Source organism: Gymnoscopelus braueri (genome assembly GCF_963280865.1).
Source record: "Gymnoscopelus braueri genome assembly, chromosome: 11".
Classification (NCBI taxonomy): Eukaryota; Metazoa; Chordata; class Actinopteri; order Myctophiformes; family Myctophidae; genus Gymnoscopelus; species Gymnoscopelus braueri.
In genome coordinates, this window is record NC_137613.1 from 17,065,606 (window position 1) to 17,088,830 (window position 23,225).

Below are 23,225 nucleotides of genomic sequence, written 5' to 3' on the forward strand. Positions count from 1 at the left end.
AGTTCAATTCCATTGGTAGGAGGGAGAGAATGTTACCGTACATTTATGCTGTTCATATATATATGGTATATATCCCTAGATCTCCCTCTCTCATACTTCCCTTCTCTCTGTCCACCATTTATCACCATTTCTGTATCTGTCTTTATATCTCCACCCCTCTCTTTCTCTGTCTCTCTCATTTGGCCCTCTCTCGATCTCTCTTCTGTCTCGTTAATGTCTCCGTCTCTCTCTGTCTCTCTCTGTCTCTCTCTGCTTCTGTGAATGGGGCTTTTAGTGTGCACTGCTGTTGTCATGGTGACACAGAAAGCTTCTCTGCAGCAGTGTGCAAAGTGCTGAGCGTCTTGACTGGCACGCACACGCATGCACACCAATACCAATATACAGACCAACTGACACACACGTGCACACCAATACACACCAATACCAATATACAGACCAACTGACACACACATGCACACCAATACACACCAATACCAATATACAGACCAACTGGCACACACATGCACACCAATACACACACCAACTCGCACATGCATGCACACCAATACACATCAATACACAGGCACAGGCACGCACAAAAACACATGGATACATGCAGGCACGTGCAAGTGCACACACGAACAGTACACACCAGTGTTCATTTCAACGACTAAAACATATCTACTAGATCAGTAGTACAGTGCTCACCTTTCAAAAACAAAGAAAAACATTACCAAAGATGGCGGCCGCAGCTGCCTAAATGGTAAAATGGTAAATGGTGCATTTATATAGCGCTTCTATCCGAAGCGCTTTACATTGATTGTGCCATTAACCCTTTCACACACACATTCATACACCGATGGCAGAGGAAACCATGCAAGGCACCAACCTGCTCATCGGGAGCAATTAGGGGTTCAGCGTCTTGCTCAAGGACACTTCGACACTAACTCTAGGGGAGCGCCCCAGCCCGGGATCGAACTGGGAACCTTGCGGTTTTCCAGTTCACTCTACCCGGCCACTCTACCCCTGAGCCACTGCCGCCTAGAAAGCTGAACTACGGTGTCCAGTTAGGGTCAAAAAGGTGATGTTTGCTGAAACCACAGTTGAAAGAACTTCGCAACAGCGACAACAACAGACATAAATAGGCTACTTACTGCCTTACGCCAACAAACTTTGGTGCTTGCTGGAAGGCACTTGTTGTCAACGAACACGTCCAGTTGCCTTTTTGCGTTTCTGTTGTTAAGATGGTATACCACCTTGAGATCGCCTTACATGTTGGTCATCTCAGCATGGCGGCCAGGTCGTCTGCGTAGCCGTAATGTTGTATCTGGTATGTTGTAGATGTTAAACGGCATCGGGGAGAGAACAGACTCCTGCGACACAACGCATTCCTCAGTCATCTGAGCCTGCTGCACTGGCCATCACTGGTCTGTAGGGTGAAGCTGTGGTTTGACAGCATCTCCATGAGTCCATCATGAAGTTCACCATAATCCGCCGATCTTGGGATAGTCCTGAGCAACTTCAGGTGGAGTCCACGGTGCCAGACAAAGTCGTATTTGTGACTGCCAAAGTCCAGCAACTCTACCTCAGCTTTCTCGTTGTTCTGGAAGATGTCTTCGATGACCTGTGTAAGCAGTGTTACCGGGTCCACCGTTAACCTTCCCAGACGGAAACCGACTTATTCACTCTGTAGCCGTGGGTCCACCACTGGGTCGATGCGGCTGTGGATCATCCTTTCCAGAATCTGAATGGGACGCAGAGCAGTGAGATGGGTCTATGGAACCTTTGGGGTCAATCTTTTGCAGGTTTGCTTGGCTTCAGAAGGGTGAAGACAGATGTGCAGTGCCAAACATCCGGAAGCACCGTGAGGAGAACGATGCGCTATGTCATACACATACATTTATAAAGACACACATTTATGAAGACACACGCATATCGTCGCTGTCGGGCAGAAACCTCTTATCTCCATATTATAACTTTTAACGTTTTTTCATAAATGAATGCGGTTCTGCTACCTTTGATGCTTTTTGAATTTGAATCCTGAAAAGTTACTGTTTTGAACATATGAGGTTTCCACCCGACAGAGACGATTTATAAAGACACACACTTGTACAGACACATACATTTATTCAGTTTTTTTTTTAAACAGACACACACACACACACGCACGCGCGCACGCACGCACGCACGCACGCACGCACGCACACACACACACACACACACACACACACACACACACACACACACACACACACACACACACACACACACACACACACACACACACACACACACACACACACACACACACACACACATACATTAATAAAGTCACACATTTATACAGACAGACACATTTGTAAAAATACAAATACAAAGAGATGAAAAAAAGACACATTTATACAGACACGGCTGGTTTGAGCTTTGGTGTTGTTTGTTGGAGGATCTGTGAGTCATTTGTGCCTGGCTGCCCACACACACACACACACACACACACACACACACACACACACACACACACACACACACGCGCGCACACACATTGAAACACACACACACACACTCACTGAAACACACACACACTCACTGAAACACACACACACTCACTGAAACACACACACATTTATCTACCATACTGTATCTGTGAGTCTAACTATGTGTCTGCCTGTAATCCATGTCTCTCACACACTCTTGAGTCATTCGCTCTCTCTCTCTGTCTGTCTGTCTGTCTGTCTGTCTGTCTGTCTGTCTGTCTGTCTCCCTCTCGCTCTCGCTCTCTCTCTCATCTCTTATGCCGGTCTACAAATAGACGAAGATGCATTCTTTATGTATAATTTAGATTGCCGTACATAGACTGTACCTTGACTCTATAATCAAATCAATCGCTCATGCTCACTGCAAACAAACACTGGATATGTGGAATTTAAATTGTAAATATAAATAAATTATATCCACTCATACTTTCGGGGAATTTGACTCGGGGAGGTTGGTGCATTGCATTAGGCTAAGAAAGGAAATAAAATATGAATAACATACAATAACACAAATATCACTGTCACAGTCCGTGCAGCAGTAAACAAAGGGTCCATTTGTACACTCCCAAAGTTATAGACTTGTAAGGGTCCATTTGGAACCCCCTCAAAGAACCCTGAGGGTCCCTGGACCCCATAACCACTAATCCAACTTAAAGCTTCAGACAAAGTTATTATTTTTATGTACACAATATTTGTGCTACACGATTCACTGTGCTTCATAACCCTCCGTTTTCATATCATTCAGTCCCAGATCTTCGTTCTGCTCAAAGGTGCGGTCGTATTTCTCGATCTTCATCTCGGGGTCAGGGTCTGGGGCGTAGACGTTCTGGATGTAACTGTTACCGACCGGGTCGTCCAGAACCAAGTGGACATCCATTTCTCCGGCCATGATCTTGTCAATCTTCTCCCCGAAGAGCTTCAGCTTGTCCATTCTGTCCCCAAAGCTGCTGTCACCACACATGAATGGGTTCTTGGAAACAATCAGATTCTTGATGTCCGTGAGCAGTCCCTCCAGGGTGGTGAACTTGCCTCCCACATTCGCCATGCCCAGCTCGAACTCCAGCTCAGGGATGAGCACGTTGCAAGTCTCGGACTTCAGCACGTCTCTGGACATGTCTGAAGGGTCGGTGAGGTGGAGGGTGATCCGTGTGCCCAGGTCCTCCACGGCCCCTCCGGACTTCACCTCGTTGGTCCTGTGTCCGCACTCGTCACAGTTGGTGGCCATGATGATGACCTCCTTGAAGTGGGGGATCTGCACCAGCTTCATGTTTGTGGAGGCGGGCACGTTGCACTCTGGACAGTTCGTGTTGAACACCAGAACCTCGTTCCGCATGCTGTCCAGGTCGTTGCCACTGGGCTCCTCTTCCAGCTCATCTCCAGCTGCGATCCCCAGCTGCTCGTCCTGCTGGGCGGTCCGCTTGAACCGGGTGGCGGTGAGAGCCTCGTCCATCTGGGGGGCCACTGGGTTCTCCACGAAACTGTTCCCGGACGGATCCTCGATGATCAACGTGAATTCCTCCTCCACCTCTTTCAGCCGTTTCAACTTCTCGATGAACTCGTCTATTTTCTGGGCAACGTCGGGGGCCGTGGCCCTCCTGGCGGGCTGGTCCTGCTCCAAGCCGACCACGGCTCGGTCCAGGAGGCCCTCGATGGTTGACAGGGAGCCCTTCTGCGTGAACGCGGGGATCTCGAACTCGACTTCGGGTATTCTGGTGGTCGCGCTGTCCGATTTGACCACCTCTCGGTTCAAGTCCTGCTTCGACTGCACTTTCAGCGTGTAGCAAATACCTTGGTCCTGTATCCGCCCCGCGGACTGGATCTCCGCGTTGGACCAGTTGCAGTGTGGACAGCTGAAGGAGCTGATGATCACCTCCTCGAAGAAGGGGATCCTGGTGAGCAGCAGCCGGGTGACGCCGTTCTGGTGACAGTTCATACACAGACTCTCTATCTCGCTAGGAAGAAAGTCTTTGTCGTCCGCGCCGATATCCTTGAATACATTCCTGCTGCCGCGCACGTTATCCTCCCTTATCAGCGACATTATTATTACTCCTCTCCTCACAACAAACCCTTTAAACAGCTCGAACTGCTTGAAAGCGCTGTCCTGTTTTCGCTCTGAGATATTTATCTAGAACGTTCTGGTAACAGACCCTCTAGAACGCACTAGAACGTCCTGGTAACAGACACTCGCCTTCTATACAAGTTGCTTGACTGACAGCTACTCTCACATCACGCCACGTCACTATGACAACATAAACATAAACAAACCACGAGTCAGCTCCATATATGGGCACATACTGATGGCATCAGGAATCTTCATAGGCGTAAAAGGGACAAGGACTGACAGATACAGAGATCTCCTTATACCTGTATGGACATAAAAGGGACAAAGACTGACATATACAGATATCTCCTTATATGGGTATATCAGCATGCCCATGTATGGGCATATACTGATGACATCATGAATCTCCATATGGGCATAAAAGGGACACAGATCGAAACAGACATTTTCATATATGGGTACAAAAGAGACACAGACAGACGGGTACAACGTGTACTTTGACAAAGCCCTCGACACTATGACTCAGACATATTGGTCGGATCGGCAGTGCGACGCATAGGTGTGAGGGCCGCGTAGCGGCCTGAACCTCTAAATGTGACTCTAGTTATAACACAAACACCTGTTTTCATGATGCTATTTGCCTTAGTTACAACCCAATCTGTTTGGAAAAGATGATGCTGAGGGGCCCTGATGATATTTTTGAGAACATATTGACCTGAAACAAGCATTTTGGTCCAGGCACTAGGCTCTATAATTTGTAACTAAACTTGTTGATGAGATTGCTTAAAGGTGAGAGGACATGTTTTGCAGGAGCTAATTGAAAATGACTCCCAGGCTGCCAACTTCTCAGAAAATCTTGGAGTGAGATTTGATTGAAATGTTTTTTTTGGAGCCTATTCGGGGTCACCTCTGCATGTCAAAGACAGTCTTTTTTTCTCCGTAACTAATTTATTATTCATTTATTCACACCTCCATTATGTTTGAAAACAAAACGCGGATCTTCACAGCACCAACCAGATAACCACGCATTTAAAAAGCACCGGTTCATGACACGGATTGATTACTGTTTTTTCTTATCTGAGTTGACTTTTCAACAACGTAGTTTCCACTCCCACACAATGGCTTCTGGCAGTTTCAATAAGCCTGGTTATCGCCACCTATTCAATGCTTATTCTAATGCCAGATGTATCGTCTGCTTAAAAAGATCATTCTTACATATATCATCAACATACCGTATCTTTCAAAAAAACACAGGCACGGACGGAAGTTTGTATAAAGAAGAGTTTTGTAGTTGGCCGGAGTAACAATCAGCTTGTAGCTTATCTGCTACAAGCTTAGACTGCCCCAACCCTCCTGATTTCGTGTATAGAGGGGCGGGTGTATAGAGCCGGCGAGAGATTGCGCCTGATCCCATTGGTTCACCGATCTGTCCGTCAACCCCCGCCCCGTTAACACAACATTACGAGTGACGCCCACTGCACTCTGGTTGGTTGGGAAATGAAACACTTCCTCATACCGAGTACACCGACTCGCTGGGCCAGGCTTTTATTTTTTAGCAAAACTAAACAATAAAAGCCTGGAGATCGAGGCTACTACAAGCTGTACTCATTGGTACACACAGACAGTGGTGGAAAAAGTACTCAAATGTTTTACTTAAGTAAAAGTATCGATACCGCAATGTAGAAGTACTGTTACAAGTAAAAGTCCCAAATAAAAAATACTTGAGTAAAAGTACAAAAGTATTGGTATCAAAATGTACTTAAAGTACCAAAAGTATTTTAAGTGTTAAAATAATTGTAGTGGAGTAAAAGTACAAACAATTTGAAATACTCCAGTAAAGTTAAAGTACCTCAAAATTGTACTTAAGTAAATGTACTTAGTTACTTTACACCACTGGTATAAAGAAGAGTTCTGTAGTTGGCTGGAGTAACAATCAGCTAACAAACATCTCTGATGTGTACTCATTGGTACACATCAGAGACACACCACAGCTTTCAAGATATCATACAGTATCTGCGACCATCAGGTGGGTGGTATATATATATATATATATATATATATATATATATATATATATGCCAGAGGGCTATGGGTGTTCTCTCTGAAGGCTGCCTGCTACGTTGATGTCAGTACCAGGCTACCAGCCAGACTTTCATGTCCAGGGGAGACAGACCTCTAGAATCTAGAGGTCATCTAGAGTCTAGATGACATGTTGGTGGGGGGTTGACAATCTCACTGACGTCTTGGTGGCCTAGGTTGAGATTATTACACCCACAGCACTATATGTCAAAGAAAAGACAATATGACACACACCATATAATTGATGATATTGTCTCTGTCGGGTGGAAACCTCATAAGTCCAAAACTGTTACTTTTCAGGATTCAAATTCAAAAGTAGCAAAAGCAGCAGATCTATAAGCTCAAGTAGCTTGCGGATCTGTTACTTTTTATGCTTTTGTGTGACCGCTGTAGTCTGTAGTATGGTCAAGTAGGGCGTTAAATTACGAAAAAGCACACACAAGGTTTGAATATGGAGATAGGAGGTTTCTGCCCGACGGAAACAATATTATTCTCGCAATGTTATCAGGGCCTTATCCGTCATCTTGTCCAAAAAGCATGATCGAGTCTGTGCAAATCTATAGTGGAGAGAAGCTAAGCTGACACACAACTCTCAGTATGGAGGCAAAGCCAGGCTTATCCCGTTCAAAACGGGAAAGGATCTATGTCATTTTAGCGCTGGCTATTCAGAAATAGTTAGATGTACAAGCTCGCTGCAAGCTTGCACATCTTATATTTTTGAAAAATCTTGAAATAAAAATGTGCATTTTTTTCTTAGCACAAATCTTCTCTTCTGGGGGTCCCTGGCTGGCACAAAACATTTTCAGATGGGGGTCCAAATACATATCATTTTGGGGGTCCTTGGCACGAAAAGGTTTGAGAACCACTGATTTCGAAGGCATTTGTAGAATCGTACTCAGGTCTTAACCCATTAAAACCATAATTTTATACTTTGGCTATTCAAAAATAGCAGATATACTGTACAAGCTCATACCGCGGCACCGAGTGCCACGCTATGAGCTTGTAGATTGTATTGTATATTGTATTTTTGAAACATTGTGAAATGTGTGCAAATCTTTGAATATATATATATTTATAGAGCAAACTTTTTAAACTCAAATCTTTGCTTCTGAGGGTCCCAGGAACAACATATTTTGAGATGGGGGTCGGCGGCCAAATATCATTTTGGGGGGCCCTTGACATGAAAAAGTTTGAGAACCACCGATATAGCAACATTTTGAAGACATTTTTGTAGAATTGGCCTCAGGTCTTAACACATTCCATGCCAGAGTTTAATCTCATAATGTACTCACCAGTGCCAGCGTTTTATTGTTGTTTTTTTGTTTTTTTCATGTCGCCACAGACCTCGCTAAATAAGTTAAAAGTGCGCGTTCATTTGGTTCTAAACACACAGTGGATCTGTGAGAAACGGCCAGCGAAAATAGTTTCCAAATGCGAGCCGCCATCTTGAAGATACAGTGGATCAACGCTAAACAGTGATCAGCGAGGAGAAAAACAACAACCGAGAAAATCGAGTTTTAAACAGGATCCCAGACAGGAAGCGGATACGATCGAAAAAAACGGAACCCGAATAATTCTGTTTCCGACCGGAAACCGGAAACGGAAATGGATCAAAAAAATTCGGAAAGTGCACCTGGGGCAATTTCAATGGGAATCGGCGGTTCGCGTAGATCTACGCGACTGGCACGCTGCGGCTTTAAATAGGTTCGCGTAGATCTACGCGACTGGCATTCAATGTGTTAATGGGATATAAGGAGGGCGAGGGGCGGGTTGTCGTGAGCGCACTGTCACAGCACCCGCAACCCTCCGGCGTACATATGCCACCCTCCTGACAGTGGAAGATGTGGCCATATTGAAAGCTGTGGTATGTCTGTGTACTGATGTGTTACTGCTTGTAGCAGATAAGCTAAGCAGACTGTTACTGGTGTCGAGTTGATCACTCCTGTCGACTGCAACACTACTCGCTGTTTGAACCTTCCTGTCCTTACTCTGAAAGATTGTTTGATGTTTATATGTAATGTAATGATCTGTGTTTAGGCTGACACCTATCTGTAGGATTGTATGGTAAAACTGGCAATACTTCACAATGTCTATTTCACACACAGACACAGACACAGACACAGACACACACACACACACACTGTACACACGCACGCACGCACGCACGCACGCACACATGCACACACACATGCGCGCACAATTAAATGAGAGAACATATTTGTGGCTGGATCTAATAAATAGTCCAAGCATTTTTGCATTTTCTTTTTTTTTCATTCCATCTAAGCAGACAATCATAGCAAAAATAATGAGATTTTGGTTATTTAGATTGACCTACCAGTTTTGAAATAAAGCTAATAGAATGTGTTCGGTTAAGAATTTCGGTTTTGGAAAAAAAGCCCTTTTGTTCTCAGCGCAGTCTTTCACACATTTATTCACAGACTACAAATAAAGTTAGTTAAATGCTAACGATAGGGGGTGACGATTGCCATCCCCTGACACCCCAAATGACCCCCTGCACAAACCTGTGCTTTATCATAGTTTCTACTCCCTCCTGTTGTGACTAGACTCGCTTACATAGACAACTATTCCACAATCTCCGAATGCTATATAGAGTCTGGAACTACTCCTCTCAAAATCCGAGAAGGGAAGCTGTCATCATCTCTGTTCACGAAAATATCTTGACATTTTATTTTAGAAATTCCATTTCTGATAACAAGCTATAAATGCTTTGATTAATTTATATTTTTTTTGATTAAATTTGCACGACTGTAAAGACGAAACGGAAGCGGGGAGGAGGAATCTCATCCACTTTATCCTCTGATCATTTTCAGAGCTTCCGTTGCTCCAGACTGTATGACAGAAGTATTTGAAAATTGTTGGAGGCATCAGTCTGGCTCGCGAGACTGAGTTGTGACTGACTGACAGTGTGACTGAGTTTCTTGTCCTTGTCTAGTCTTCTTTGTCTTCTCCTACAGTATGTCTTCTCTTTTCTTGCACTACAGATACCCAACCCATGAACCTGTAATGGTTATGTGGTTATATATTTGATTGTGTCGGTGGCTTGGTGATTCATGATTTATTTATTGTGTGGTTATGTGGCTTGGCGATTCATAATTTATTTTCTAACATAATGGAGGTGTGAATAAATTAATAGTAAATGATTGAAATGAATTGGCAACATCGGTAAGGGCCTGAAAGGAAATGTCCATCAAATCTCTCTCCAAGGTGTTCTGAAAAGTTGGCAGCCCTGGAGTCATATTCAATTAGCTTAAAAACAATGCATAACTTGTCCTCTCACCTTTAAACAATATCTCATCAACAAGTTTGGTTACAAATTATAGAGCTCGTGTTCGACTTGTTTCAGGTCAATATTATATATTCTCACAGTGTTGTCAGGGCCTTCTCCATCATGTTGTCCAAAAACGTCAGGTTGTAATTGAGGCCAATAACACTGTGAAAACAGGTGTGTGCGTGTGCGCCTGTGTGTGCGCCTGCGTGTGTGTGTGTGTGTGTGTGTGTTATAATAGGGTAGGGGTGTGTCTGTCGTCAGATAAAGTGACATGTGTGGGAGGAAAGGGGCTGTGGTCTTATTGACAGATTTTGCGAGAGAAATAAGCAACCAGCTCTATGAAAACAAGCCCAAAAAGAAGCGACTAACACATGAGCACCTTAAACCTACGTATCTACATCGGCTATTTGAGAATAACGTGTCACATTGTGAGCTTGTAGATCAGCTATTTTCAAAAGAAATCTTGAAAAACATTTTAAATACACAAATCTTGTATGGGGGTCAATGGCACAAAATTATTTTCAGATGGGGGGGGGTGGGGGGGGGGGGGGGGGGGGTCCGTGGACAAATGCATATTAATTTGGGCATCCTTGACATGAAAATATTTGAGAACCACTGGTTTAAACAACATTTTAGGAAACAAACCCAAATAAGCAACGACACATATGAAACAAGCCCAAAAAAAACCACAACCCACATCTTCCAATATTAACAAGCGACTTTATAGAAAAAAACAAGCCTAAAGTCGTTTACAATATGCAGACTTGGCAACACTGTCTGTGGTCTGAGGAAGTATAGGAGTAGGAAGGGGAGGCGTAGACGGGTTTATGACCCCGGTCATAAATAAATCACTGCCTGTCAACCTGTCAAATGGCAGGGAATCATAGATCACTCACTCCCTGTCGGTCAAACACACAGTTACACACACACACACACACACCTGCATGAACTCACATGCACCTCACACATGTAGGGGTTATTTGATCGTCTGTTTCCCAAACTGATTCAACCACTTCTCGGCCACTAAAGCCCATGACCTACCTAGTTCCAAGTACACACTTTGTTAGTCTGGGATGGGTCAGGGTAGAAGACGGGGTTTAGCAAATAGAAATGGGATTGGTATTTAAGATAGTCAAAGGGACAGTGCCCTCAATACCAGTGGTGGAAAGTAACTAAGTACATGTACTTAAGTACTGTACTTAAGTACAATTTTGAGTTACTTTTTACTTTACTAGTATTTCCAATTTGCAATACTTTTGCTTCTACTCCACTACATCTCAGAGGCAAATATTGTACTTTTACTCCACTACAATTATTTGAAAACTTTTGTTACTAGTTGTACTTTGCAGATTACTATATTATAAAACATACATTAACCACTTTAGCCCTATTTTATACATAGGCTATTTGAAAATAGCCGATCTACAAGCTCACAACACGTTGCGATACTTGTGAGCTTGTAGATCTGCTATTTTTAGGGGTTTGCCGATACACAAATTTCACGAAACGATACGATACGATATTGGGCTCACAACATCTATACGATATCGATACGATACGATATATGGCACTTTTTTAATATGAAAATATATGGGGGGGGGGAGCTTATGGAAATATAGGGGGGTGGGGGGAAATGCAAACAAATACTTCTGTTTTTGCATTATTATTATTGCAACAAAAAAAATCCCAAAACGATACATATCGTCACGAAAACGTATCGCGATATATCGCGGGACGATATATCGGCACACCCCTAGCTATTTTCAAACAGTACTTTTACTTTTGGTACTTTAAGTATATTTTGATGCCAATACTTTTTGTACTTTTATTCAAGTAACATTTTGAACACAGGTATTTTACTTGTAACAGAGTATTTTTATATTGTGGTATTGCTACTTTTACTTAAGTAAAATATCTGAGTACTTCTTCCACCACTGTTCAGTACCCTCATACCTGACTAACTACTTCTCCAAAGTGAGTGACACCCACAGCCACGATACTAGAGGGAGCGACAACGATCTGGTATACCACCCACCTATAGAACAAACATGGGACAACTCTCATTCTACTACTCTGCCACCAAGATGTGGAATGCCCCGAAACCATCCATTAAAACAGTGCTTCTCAAACTTTTTCATGCCAGGGACCCCCAAATTGATATATATTTGGCTGCGGACCCCCATCTGAAAATATGTTGTGCCAGGGACTCCCAAAAGCAAAGATTTGTGTTAAAATGTTCGCTTTAAAAGAAATATATTAAAAGATTTGCAAAAATATTCAAGATTTTTCAAAAATAGCAGATCTACAAGCTCATAGCGCGACACTCGGTGCCACGCTATGAGCTTGTAGATCTGCTATTTTTGAATGGCAAAAGTATAAAAGGTTTAAATTATTGTGATGCTATATTCACACATTTTGCTGGGGACCCCCTGGAACCCCCTCAAGGACCCCTGGGGGTCCCCGGACCCCACTTTGAGAACCAATGCATTAAAACATGCAAATCACTGGCTTCTTTCAAAACTGGTCTGAAAAATCATCAGGAGACCACAAGGGGAGGTACATGCTATTTCCCATAGAAAGGAGGTGTCATTCACTGCTGCCGTTTTTCCCTTTTCCTCCTTTTTACATACATAGTGTTTTTTATGTTTTTTTGTATTGAAAATTAAATGGTGTTATTTTTATACTATGTTGATGAATTGAATACATAGGACCACAATGGAAGCACGGACTAGGACTTTATGTGTTATCCTTTTAGCCTTGATGTTTGACTGTACCATGTGCTGTTTACATTTTTAACTAATAAAGTATTCAATCAATCGGGGTCTGGGGATCACCAGGGGTCAAAAACTGACCCTTATTAGTCTGCAACTCTTAGAGTGTACAAAATGGTTCCATTTGTACACTCTCAGAGTTAAATAAACGCAAATAGCAGATATACAAGCTCATAGAGCGGGACAGAGTGCAGAGCTATGAACTTGTAGATCTGCTATTTTTTTTTTTAAATCATGAAAATTTGTGCAAGTCTTTGAAAATATATATTTCTTATTTGAAACTCAAAATGTTTGCTTCTGGGGGTCCCTGGAACAACATATCTTGAGATGGGGGTCCTTGACATGAAACAGTTTGAGAACCACTGATATTATAGCATAACATAAGTGTTCCAGAAAACTGTTAGGATTTAGAAGACATTTGTGGATGAGTTCCCGGATTGAATGGGTTAAACAGGGGGTGTGGCCTAGCATATCAAACTGGGGGTCCTTTAAAATTATGAAAAAAAGATGAGAATCATTCATTTAATCTGCTGCTTGCGTCCTTGTATGAATGCACCAGTGTTCAGGGTCAGACTGGAGGAGAAAGTGTCAGGAATGGTTGTTCTTTAAGGTGAGCGTAACCAGTCTCTCCATCTGTAGCCGATTGCTTAGGCACAGGAACATTGCATGCTGACCTTATAGACAAGCTGAATATATTAGTGAGGAGACCTCTGTAATTGTACATTTTGCGGCCCACTCAGGTCAGGTTTGACCTATAGCCATGCGGAAGCCTGTGTCATTGGCTTTGAAAGTTTTGTATTGCACAGAGCAGATTTTGAACTTCATCTAGTCTCTTGTTATTAGGGAACCCATAGGTCCAAAACGGTTACTTTTCAGGATTTAAATTAAAAAACAGCAAAAGTAGCAGATCTACAAGCTCAAAACGCGTCGCTTCGCGCCGCGTTTTGAGCTTGTGGATCTGCTACTTCTGATGTTTTTGTGTGATGCTGTAGTATGTACAGTAGCAGTATCAAGCAGGGCGTTAATTAACGAAAAAACACAAGTTAAAATATGGAGTTAAGAGGTTTCTGCCCGACATCGACGTTACGTAGAATAGCACTATATACTATTATGCCCCAGAGTCTTAAAGGTATCATGACATTCATTTTCACTTTTTTTATTTTCAATGTTTTATTTGGGGTTTTATGACCTCAATTACACCCAAAAAACCTGAACTTAGAACATTCAGTGGATTTTCTGTGGTCTGGGGTTTTCTGAATAATTAGGCTGAAAAGTAATCTGAGCTTGGCCCTTCGACAGTGAGGTCACAGTCGATTAATCCCGCCCACTCTTCTCCTCGCCCCTCCCCTCCCCTATCCTTTCCTTTGGGGGGGGCGGAGCAGAGGCGATGATTGACAGGCAAAATCCCTCACCAGCGACACCCGCAGGCAAAGATTTCTTTTTTCATTGCAGTTGAAAAGGCTTTAGAAATGTGAAAGAAAAACACCTGCCATTGATCACTGGAATGGAATTTTCACTTAAAACTTTTTGTACACTTTTGAAGGACCAGGACAAAGACTTTGAATGTGGTGTAAAAGTGAATGTCATTAAACCTTTAAGTTGCCTGCACTTTCAAATATGTTCTCTTTCACATTCTGGCTGCATCTCTCCCACTCACCTTCTGGCATTATCTGTTTTTAACCCATTGAGACCTGAAGCCGATTCTACATGTCTCCTAAATCTCAACAGTATTCTGAAAAACGTATGTTTCTATATCAGTGGTGCTCAATCTTTTTCATGTCAAGGACCCCCAAAATTATATGTATTTGGCCGCGGACCCCCATCAAAATATTTTGTTCCAGGGACCCCCAGAAGCAAAGATTTGAGTTAAAAACGGTTTGCTTTAAAAATATATATATTCAAAGATTTGCACACATTTTCACGATTTTTCAAAAATAGCAGATCTACAAGCTCGTAACGCGGCACTCGGTGCCGCGCTACGAGCTTGTATATCTGCTATTTTTGAATAGCCCAAAGTGTAAAATAATGCTTTTTAGCTCAAATCTAAAAATGAGACAGTTCCAGGTCTCAATGGGTTAAATGTTATTGCTTTGTCTTTTCCTCTCCTCTCTCTCTCTCCTTCTCTCTCTACGCCAGGGGTCTTCAACGTTTTTTTTTCAAGCCAAGGACCCCTTAGCCGAGAGAGAGATGAAGCAGGGACCCCCACTGCATATTGTTGCAGATTAAACCTTTTCAGAGATTTCATAGGTGGCTTCATAGACTTGTTTGACAGCGCTGTCATCAGTGTATGTTGGATTCATTTTGATGTGCAGACATTTAACCATGAACCTTCAGTACTTAGTAAATTTGACCTTTGGCTGAAAATAGCAGATCTACAAGCTCCCAACGCATCGCAGCGCGATGCGTTGGGAGCTTGTACATCTGCTATTTTCCGCAAATTGTCGCCCCCAGAAAAAGGATGCTAGGGTTCAAGAGGTTAATAATAATTTAAAAAAAGGTCCTATCTCGCAAAGATTTGGTGGCCCTCTGTAGTAACTCTGTTAGGACCCCTTAAGGGTCCCGGACCCCCTGTTGAAGACCCTTGCTCTATGCTGTTGCTTGTCTGGAAATCCATAGATAGACTGTGAGGCAGAATGGTGGAGGACAGAAGCGATGGGACTGAGATTGTGAGGCAAAAGAACAGAGGCATAAAGAAGAGATTGTGATGATTGTGTGTTGATAGCTGAGGAGGTTAGCGAGGTTTTCAAGCCAGTAGGTCTGTTGTGCAGGAGTGTTTTAAGGCAACACAAAAAAAGACATGAGAAAAGAAGATGGATAGTTAATGGAGGAGAGGGGAGGAGAGGAGAGGAGAGGAGAGGAGAGGAGAGGAGAGGAGAGGAGAGGAGAGGAGAGGAGAGGAGAGGAGGAGAGGAGAGGAGAGGAGAGGAGAGGAGAGGAGAGGAGAGGAGAGGAGAGGAGAGGAGAGGAGAGGAGAGGAGAGGAGAGGAGGGGAGGTTGGCATCCCTACAACAGTGAGTATGTATATGACTTATGGCCGTGGCATTGCTATATGTCTTAAGTGTCTTATGTATCATTTCTGGGGGATGAAGGCTGGGAAATGGGGCTCGAAAATGAAATCAGGGGAAGAGAGGAGGTGTGCATTACATTGACACTGTGGCTGTGGGGAAAACACAGGCTCATATACTCCTCTCTTTCCTGGTGTATAGTTCTCTAGACCAGTGGTTTCCAACCTTTTTAGCGCAAGACCTAAAAAAGAAATTAGATGTTGCCCGGGACCCAAACTAGTGAAAATAGCAGATCTACAAGCTCACAACGTGCCGTGTTGTGAGCTTGTAGATCTGCTATTTTATTTCTTTATGGAAATTATTATTTGTTCATTTTATTTATTAAATGCTATATTTAAATGTTGGAATTGTCTTGAATTGATGAAAATTTGTGTTTTCTTTGTTAAAGACACTTTTAATCTTTTGAAATATATATATATATATTTTTTTAAATGTAGGAAACAGAAAAAAAGGGTGATATTTACTCGCAACCCATAAACCCAAACATGGGTCCCGACCCACTGTTTGGAAACCACTGCTCTATAGACCATAATTCCCTGCAGATCCCAATAACAACACTTGTCGAAAGCAGCAGGTCATGGAGTCCATTTGGACCCCTGGTGGTCCCTGCTGGACCCGACAACGACGTCGAGAAGAACCAGTGCTTTAGATGGACGTTTGCTGTTATAACAGCCTCGTCCCCCAGGTTCTCCCCCACAGCATGTTCCGTGTGTGTGTGTACACGCGTGTGTATGCGTGTGTGTGACATCATCAAGAGTGCAGTACATGTGTTAGGTCAATGTTACACAAGAACCTGACGCTGAAGAAACATGCTCTGTGCGAGTGATGGGCTTTTTGTACTCCTCTGAGGTGTGTGTGTGTGTGTGTGTGTGTGTGTGTGTGTGTGTGTGTGTGTGTGTGTGTGTGTGTGTGTGTGTGTGTGTGTGTGTGCATGCTTCTGACAAGCTCAAAGAGCATGTCAACATGTTGTTTGACGTGGCTTAGCTGCAGGCAGGCAGGCACTTTGTAGGACGATGATTAGAGTGGGTTTTATTTTTTCTTTAGCTGCCGGGGCTTGAAAACCAGTTAGCGTGCGTTTGACTGCTGGCCTTGAATCTGATTCATTCAGCAGCACCTGTGTGTCACTTTACAATCCACCCCCCCCCCCCCCCACCCCCACCCCACCTTCGTCTTCACCCTGCATTTACTGTCTTGCTCCACTGTGCTGGCTAATAAAGCGGAAATGCCTTTAAGACAAAGAAACGTCACCTTCTACAGGTTGGAAAGAAAGACTGAACAGCCTCGTTATCAGGGTTATATCGGGGTCAGCCTAATGGAACCGGGGGCTAACTCGATATAACGGGCAGCCACTTGTCCCCTCACCTCAACTTAACCACTTAAACACAACTAGAATAACCCCCACAGTAGGTGGTAGTGAGCGTACTTCAGAACACGCCTCTTTCAACCTCATTACTTCCACTGCACACTGTGACTTGTGCGTGTGTGTGTGTGTGTGTGTGTGTGTGTGTGTGTGTGTGTGTGTGTGTGTGTGTGTGTGTGTGTGTGTGTGTGTGTGTGTGTGTGTGTGTGTGTGTGTGTGTGTGTGTGTGTGTGTGTGTGTGTGTTCGGTACTAATTGTTCTTTGGTCTTCGTGAGGAGAGAAAGGAAAATACAGCAAAAGTGAAGACGTCTTTGTTTGTGTAAAACGGGAATATTTCACATTGAACTCATAGACCAGGGTGCTGTCATGACACATTATAATCTGTAAATTATCTTGACTAGACCAAGCACTGAAGCACGTCGGGAACGATGCAAGTAGAGAATGCATGCCCCACTTGTTTATGCAACACCTGTTGGAACATGGGAGTACTCTGTTGTCAGAGTACTCGCTGTACCCGTTGTTAGAGTACTCACTGTACCCGTTGTTAGAGTACTCACTGTACCCGTTGTTAGAGTACTCACTGTACCTGTTGTCAGAGCACCCACCCAGTGCAGTACTTGAGGGAACAGGCCTACTTGGGAATGATGCAAGTTGGGTGTGCATGCCCCATCCATTTATGCAATACTCGTTGTACTTGTTGTCAGAGTACCCTGTGCAGTACCCACTACCATACAACCTAAATATGGAGATACAGGGATCCCTGGTGTCGTCAGAAACTGCTGACATTGTATTGATGAATGATGTACAGTATTGTACTACGCGAATGGCGTTCCATTGTGCATGCTACCACTTATACTGGTGCAGTGGCACCAGTATAAGTGGACGCAAAGCTCTGCTAATTTGGGACACCGATCGGTAGGCATCATCCACAGACCCATTGGCAGATACAGATATTTGTGGGGGTTTTTTTGTTCTCGGAAACAGTTTGTCCGATCGACTTCCCACCCGGGCACTGCACGCCCCCGGGTCATCTCGCAGTGGCGTCAGTTCAGTAAAAGCTAGGGTATGGCATGGGTTAACTATCTGAAAAAAATTTGGGGGCCCCTTTTTGGGGGGGCCCTTTTTCTTGTCTGCTGCGGGGGTTGCTGTGTCAGTCTTTTTACCAAAAAATGCATGCAGAGAGGTCTGCTTCCTTTTCATTTTAACTCACTGTTCACAAGTAAATAAAACAGCCTGTCTGCTATTGAAAAAACGCGCCTCTGCTGCTTGCTAATTAACAATAATGCATTGCACCTGTGTTGAACCTGGGATTCCCAGGCTGGGCCTGGGAATATACCATTTGACAAGATAGGGGAGAATAGGGGAGATACAAGCAGTTGTGAAGAATGAAATACCCTGTGAAAGCAATCATTTTGCATTGGTAGTTATTTTACAGAAATTTTATAACAGAATAATCAACGCAGATAGACAGAGACATTCATGGATTTATTTTTTATTAAAAAAAAATATATATATATATAATATATATATATATATATTTTTTTTTTCCTGGAGCCAGGGTATGGCAGCTGCCATAGCCTGCCATACCCAATTGACGCCTCTGTCATCTCGGGTACACACACCAAGTTTGAAGCCAATCCATCGGACGGTGCCGGAAGTTATGCCCAGGACAGACAGACAGACAGACAGACAGAGACACTGTCTAGGTCACTGCCCTGACTGAAAAGTTGTCAAGCAGCATTATTCTACTGATGTGCTCATTTGTAAGCTACTCTGCATATGAATGGATGGTACAATCTCACAATCAGTCTGAAGTAACCGGAAGAAGCTCATATGCTGATTGCAGAGAGAGCACTTCACTTATAGTGGTGCGTGCGTGTGCGTGCGTGCGTGCATGTGTGTGTGCATGTGTGTGTGTGTTTAGGCGCCATCGTCAATTTTACACAACATATCATTTTGGATTGTGAGTGTCTTCACTTCAACGCAATGCTTATTTTTGTCCGTTTTGAAATTAGATGGCCGCTGGCTACGCTTTTAAAGTTTTTTTTTACTTCAGTGGTGATTGTGGAGAGGGAGGGATGGAGAGGGAGAGAGAGAGATAGAGAGAGAGATTAATGGGTTGCGTGGGAGTTTTATTAGAAAGCTGTGATGCACTTTTAAGCTTTATGTTTAATTAAAGAAGGAGAGAGAAACCTGTGATCTGTATTATCATCATTCTTGTACAGTACATTCTCTCATTGGACTTATTTCACCTTTATTTCGCCTTTATTTGAGACCTGGAATGGACTGCTTTCTAGCTGGTGAAACTATAGTGAAATAAGCCACTTTCCACACGGCATCCTATTTTGGGCATGTTGTAGGCAAACAAAATCGAAATTAGCGAGAACCAGTGGTGTAAAGTAACTAAGTACATTTACTCAAGTACTGTACTTAAGTACAATTTTGAGGTACTATACTTATACTTTAATGGAGTATTTCCAATGTTCAATACTTTTACTTCTACTCCACTACATCCCAGAGGCAAATATTATACTTTTACTCCACTGCAATTATTTGAAAACTTTAGTTACTAGTTACTTTGCCGATATAAATGATTATGTTATGAAACGTACATTAACCACTTTAGCCCTGTTTTATATGTAGGCTATTTGAAAATAGCGTTGCGACGCCTTGTGAGCCCCCTGGCGAAAACAGCTGACAATGTGTCTCTTCGCGACACTAGGGCTTAGGCTAAGTGTCTAAAACTGTTCCTAATTTTGCTGGGGACCCCATACAACCCCTCAAGGACCTCTATTGTCTTTGTGAAAGTTTTCTTTTCTTCTCTTACCTCCTCCTCCGTTTACTGTGAGCTATTATTATACAGCTCAATTATTTTCTACTTCTCTCTATCTCCCTTTTTTCCCTTTCCACTCACCTCTTTGTGTCTCTCACCTCATTGCTTGCATCACCTCAACACTGTGATTTCCGTTCCCATCGGGGCAAATGCGTTCTTCTGTCTTTAGCACACTGTCTTTGGTGTTTGCTTCCTGCTGAGAAAGGGTCTCAGTTCCGTGAATTGGATTTCGATTTCTTTTATATTCTTGTTGTCTCTGTATCGTGTTCTTTTCTGCCTTTCCTAGCAAGTGCAAGTCCTAGCAAACACTGCAAACTCGACAAATGTTCCTTGACACGCTGGGGTATTTCATGTTGCTATTGAAAACGTTCTGCTAGGTATATCCAGCAAATTACTTGCCTAGCCCCACAGCGGATTCAGCTAATTTGAGGAACACAAAAAAAAGAGGAAAAAAAGATGTGCATAGAGTTAGCAAGTGTGTCTGTGAAAGCATCATTACTTTCTAAAGACAGTTTTGTTTTGCTATTTGGTGGTTTTGTTTACCGTCTGTGGTCAAATCCAGTTTAAACGTTAACCTTTTTCTCATTAAAACAAACTGCAGTACTTTAAACACACACACGCACCTTCCTATGCTCTTAATTAAACCAAATACAGCTATAGGGATTATAGTTGCTAGGTATTGTGGTCCATTACTGTATGTCTACCTGCCACCTCAGCATAATACCAACCTTATACAAACCTCTCACACAAGGACACAGCAATATGTCTGTCCTTATTATTTCTTATCTTGGTGCTGTGTACTGTATTTGTAAAAACATCACACCCAGTGAAGTAAGTGGTGCCCTTGATGACTTTATTTCATTGAGCTATTAGTATATGAACTAGAGAAGCAATGTTAATGTCCTTTCAAAGATCGACACGGCAGGCTGCTGCTATAATGTGCGTTGTGCATGCATGCGTACGTACGCGTGCGTGCGTGTGCTCTGTATCTTTTTGTTTGTTTGTGTGTGTGGTCTGTGCGTGTACATTCACGCTTTGCGTTCCTGTGTGTGTTTTGAGCGTGCGTCGCAAACAGTTGATCCTTTTGCTCATGGAGACATACAGTACATACAAACACACAAAGTCAGTTGTAGAAACGGGGAGAATCGCTTAAAAAATATACCTTATATACAGTAGTATAATTATTTATTAACCTTGTACTGTCTTGTCTACTTTCCCAGGTATTTTACGAACATATCCATCGGTGGGCGGGACTATTCCTTCAACAGTGACGGCTACTTGTCCAATCCCCTGCTGGACGTCATCTCCTACACCAATGGGAAAGGCTGGGAGGAGGTGAGTGACAAAGCTGTTTCAATTTGACCAGTGGTGGACAGAATAAGTACATAATATATACACTCAAGTACTGTACTTTTTTTTTATATCTGTACTTTACTTGAGTATTTGTATTTTTGGATACTTGGACTGGACTTTCACTCTACATTTCGAAGACACACATTAAATAGCCGATGTACAAGCTCACAACGTTGTTGTGAGCTTGTAGATCGGCTATTTCCATTGATAATAATAAGAAAAAATAACTTCGTAATTTGTATTTTTGTTGACAGATTTTTTTTTAAAAGCAGAATACTTTTGAGCACTTTTAACCCATTAAAACCGGGAAAGCATCTGTGTCATTTTAGATTTTTGCTTTGGCTATTCAAAAATAGCAGATAGACAAGGTCACAGCGTGGCGTCATTTCGTGGCGCGCTGTGAGCTGTACATCTGCTATTTTTCATCTGCTAACATTTGAATGTGTGAGAACTACTGATTTAGAAGGCATGAAACTTTCGTCACATGGATGCACCTGGGACGTATATCAGTGTTGTAGCCTGGGGTCATTGGGTGTTTCGGGTCTCGCAACAACATACACCCTCGCCCCGGGGGCCCCTGCCGGGGTTGATCAAGCCCCGACTTACGTCCCAGTAGCTACCCACGGTCAGTCCTCTTAGGGAAAGACAGGGCCACTCAGTCTGATTCCCCGGAACTAGGCCTACTCTGCCGGGACTGGGGGAGGCTCTGGCATGTGGAGGGACCCACTAGGCTATGTGGGTGGCCTCCTGGCCGGGCTCCTCCTTCATCTCACCAGGTCCAGGACCTGAGGGTTGCACCAGACCCCCCCCCCCCCCGATCCAAACATTTCCTTCTGCGTGATGGTTTCAATTGTAATTGAATAATACTTGACCAGGAGTATCTGTACTTTGACTCATGTATTTGTGGTTGAGTACATTGTCCAACACTACACCTGACACTAATTATATTAGTGAGGTTGCGGCTGTGGCTAGCCCGGTTAACCGCAATTTCACACCCCATCAAACATGCTAACTCATCGCCTCTCCGTAGCCCTGACACACTCCTCCGCTGGGTCGGTCTCTCTCTCTCTCTCTCTCTCTCTCTCTCTCTCTCTCTCTCTCCTCTCTCTCTCTCTCTCTCTCTCTCTCTCTCTCTCTCTCTCTCTCTCTCTCTCTCTCTCTCTCTCTCTCTCTCTCTCTCTCTCTCTCTCCTAATTGTAGACCACAGTGAGCCAATTTGTCTCTATCTTTCAATTCAATTCAAATTGGCTTTATTGGCATGCATGGGGAATGTACGTTTACATTGCCAAAGCATGTGTCAAATAATACAGTGGTTCGCAACCTTTTTAGGCCGTGACCCCACAAAATAATCATATTTAAACAGGGGACCCTCCATCCCAGCCTGATAAGGACTTGTAGGAGTTGAGGCATTACATTTTGTTTGACTCAGATAAATACTGTGAAAATAGCAGATCTACAAGCTCACAACGCCTCGCATTGCGAGGCGTTGTGAGAACCATTGAAATAATATACTGAAGCTCTTTTTCTCTCTCCAGCTCTCTGTTCTTTTGCCAGGCTCGTTAACCTATGCTAACTAACATTTTAGGACACTTTCCTTCTCTCTCTCTCTCTCTCTCTCTCTCTCTCTCTCTCTCTCTCTCTCTCTCTCTCTCTCTCTCTCTCTCTCTCTCTCTCTCTCTCTCTCTCTCTCTCTCTCTCTCTGAGGTACTGTATATACAGTAACCTTGGCTCTAAGGTCTGCTCTCGAGGGCTCATTCCTCATTCCTCGCCACTCTTGTGACCTCAGTCGAGCAAATAAACCTTAAATAAGCCTTAATCACATTTTGCCGACCTTTGTCACAACTCAAAATGTCTGTCCCTGGCCAGCACCTTAAGGCCTCCCATGTTTCCAAGCTGTGGG

At 43.3% G+C, this 23,225-nt stretch overlaps 2 protein-coding genes across 2 annotated transcripts in view; one reads left to right on the top strand and one right to left on the bottom strand.

Annotated features, from left to right (window-relative positions):
- grin2da (glutamate receptor, ionotropic, N-methyl D-aspartate 2D, a) overlaps window positions 1-23,225 on the top strand; it is a gene marked incomplete at both ends in the record, with an annotated part of 249,084 nt that overhangs the window by 117,154 nt on the left and 108,705 nt on the right. Inside the window, one exon of the mRNA XM_080442541.1 lies at window positions 21,193-21,307. Within this exon, the coding sequence (XP_080298667.1) occupies window positions 21,193-21,307 (115 nt within the window). The remainder of the gene's footprint in view (window positions 1-21,192; window positions 21,308-23,225) is intronic.
- Window positions 3,220-4,551, bottom strand: LOC308094831 (zinc finger protein ZPR1-like; the record flags this gene model as incomplete). Its single annotated transcript, XM_080441657.1, has 1 exon — window positions 3,220-4,551. One exon carries the CDS (start codon window positions 4,549-4,551, stop codon window positions 3,220-3,222), a length of 1,332 nt encoding a protein of 443 aa, XP_080297783.1.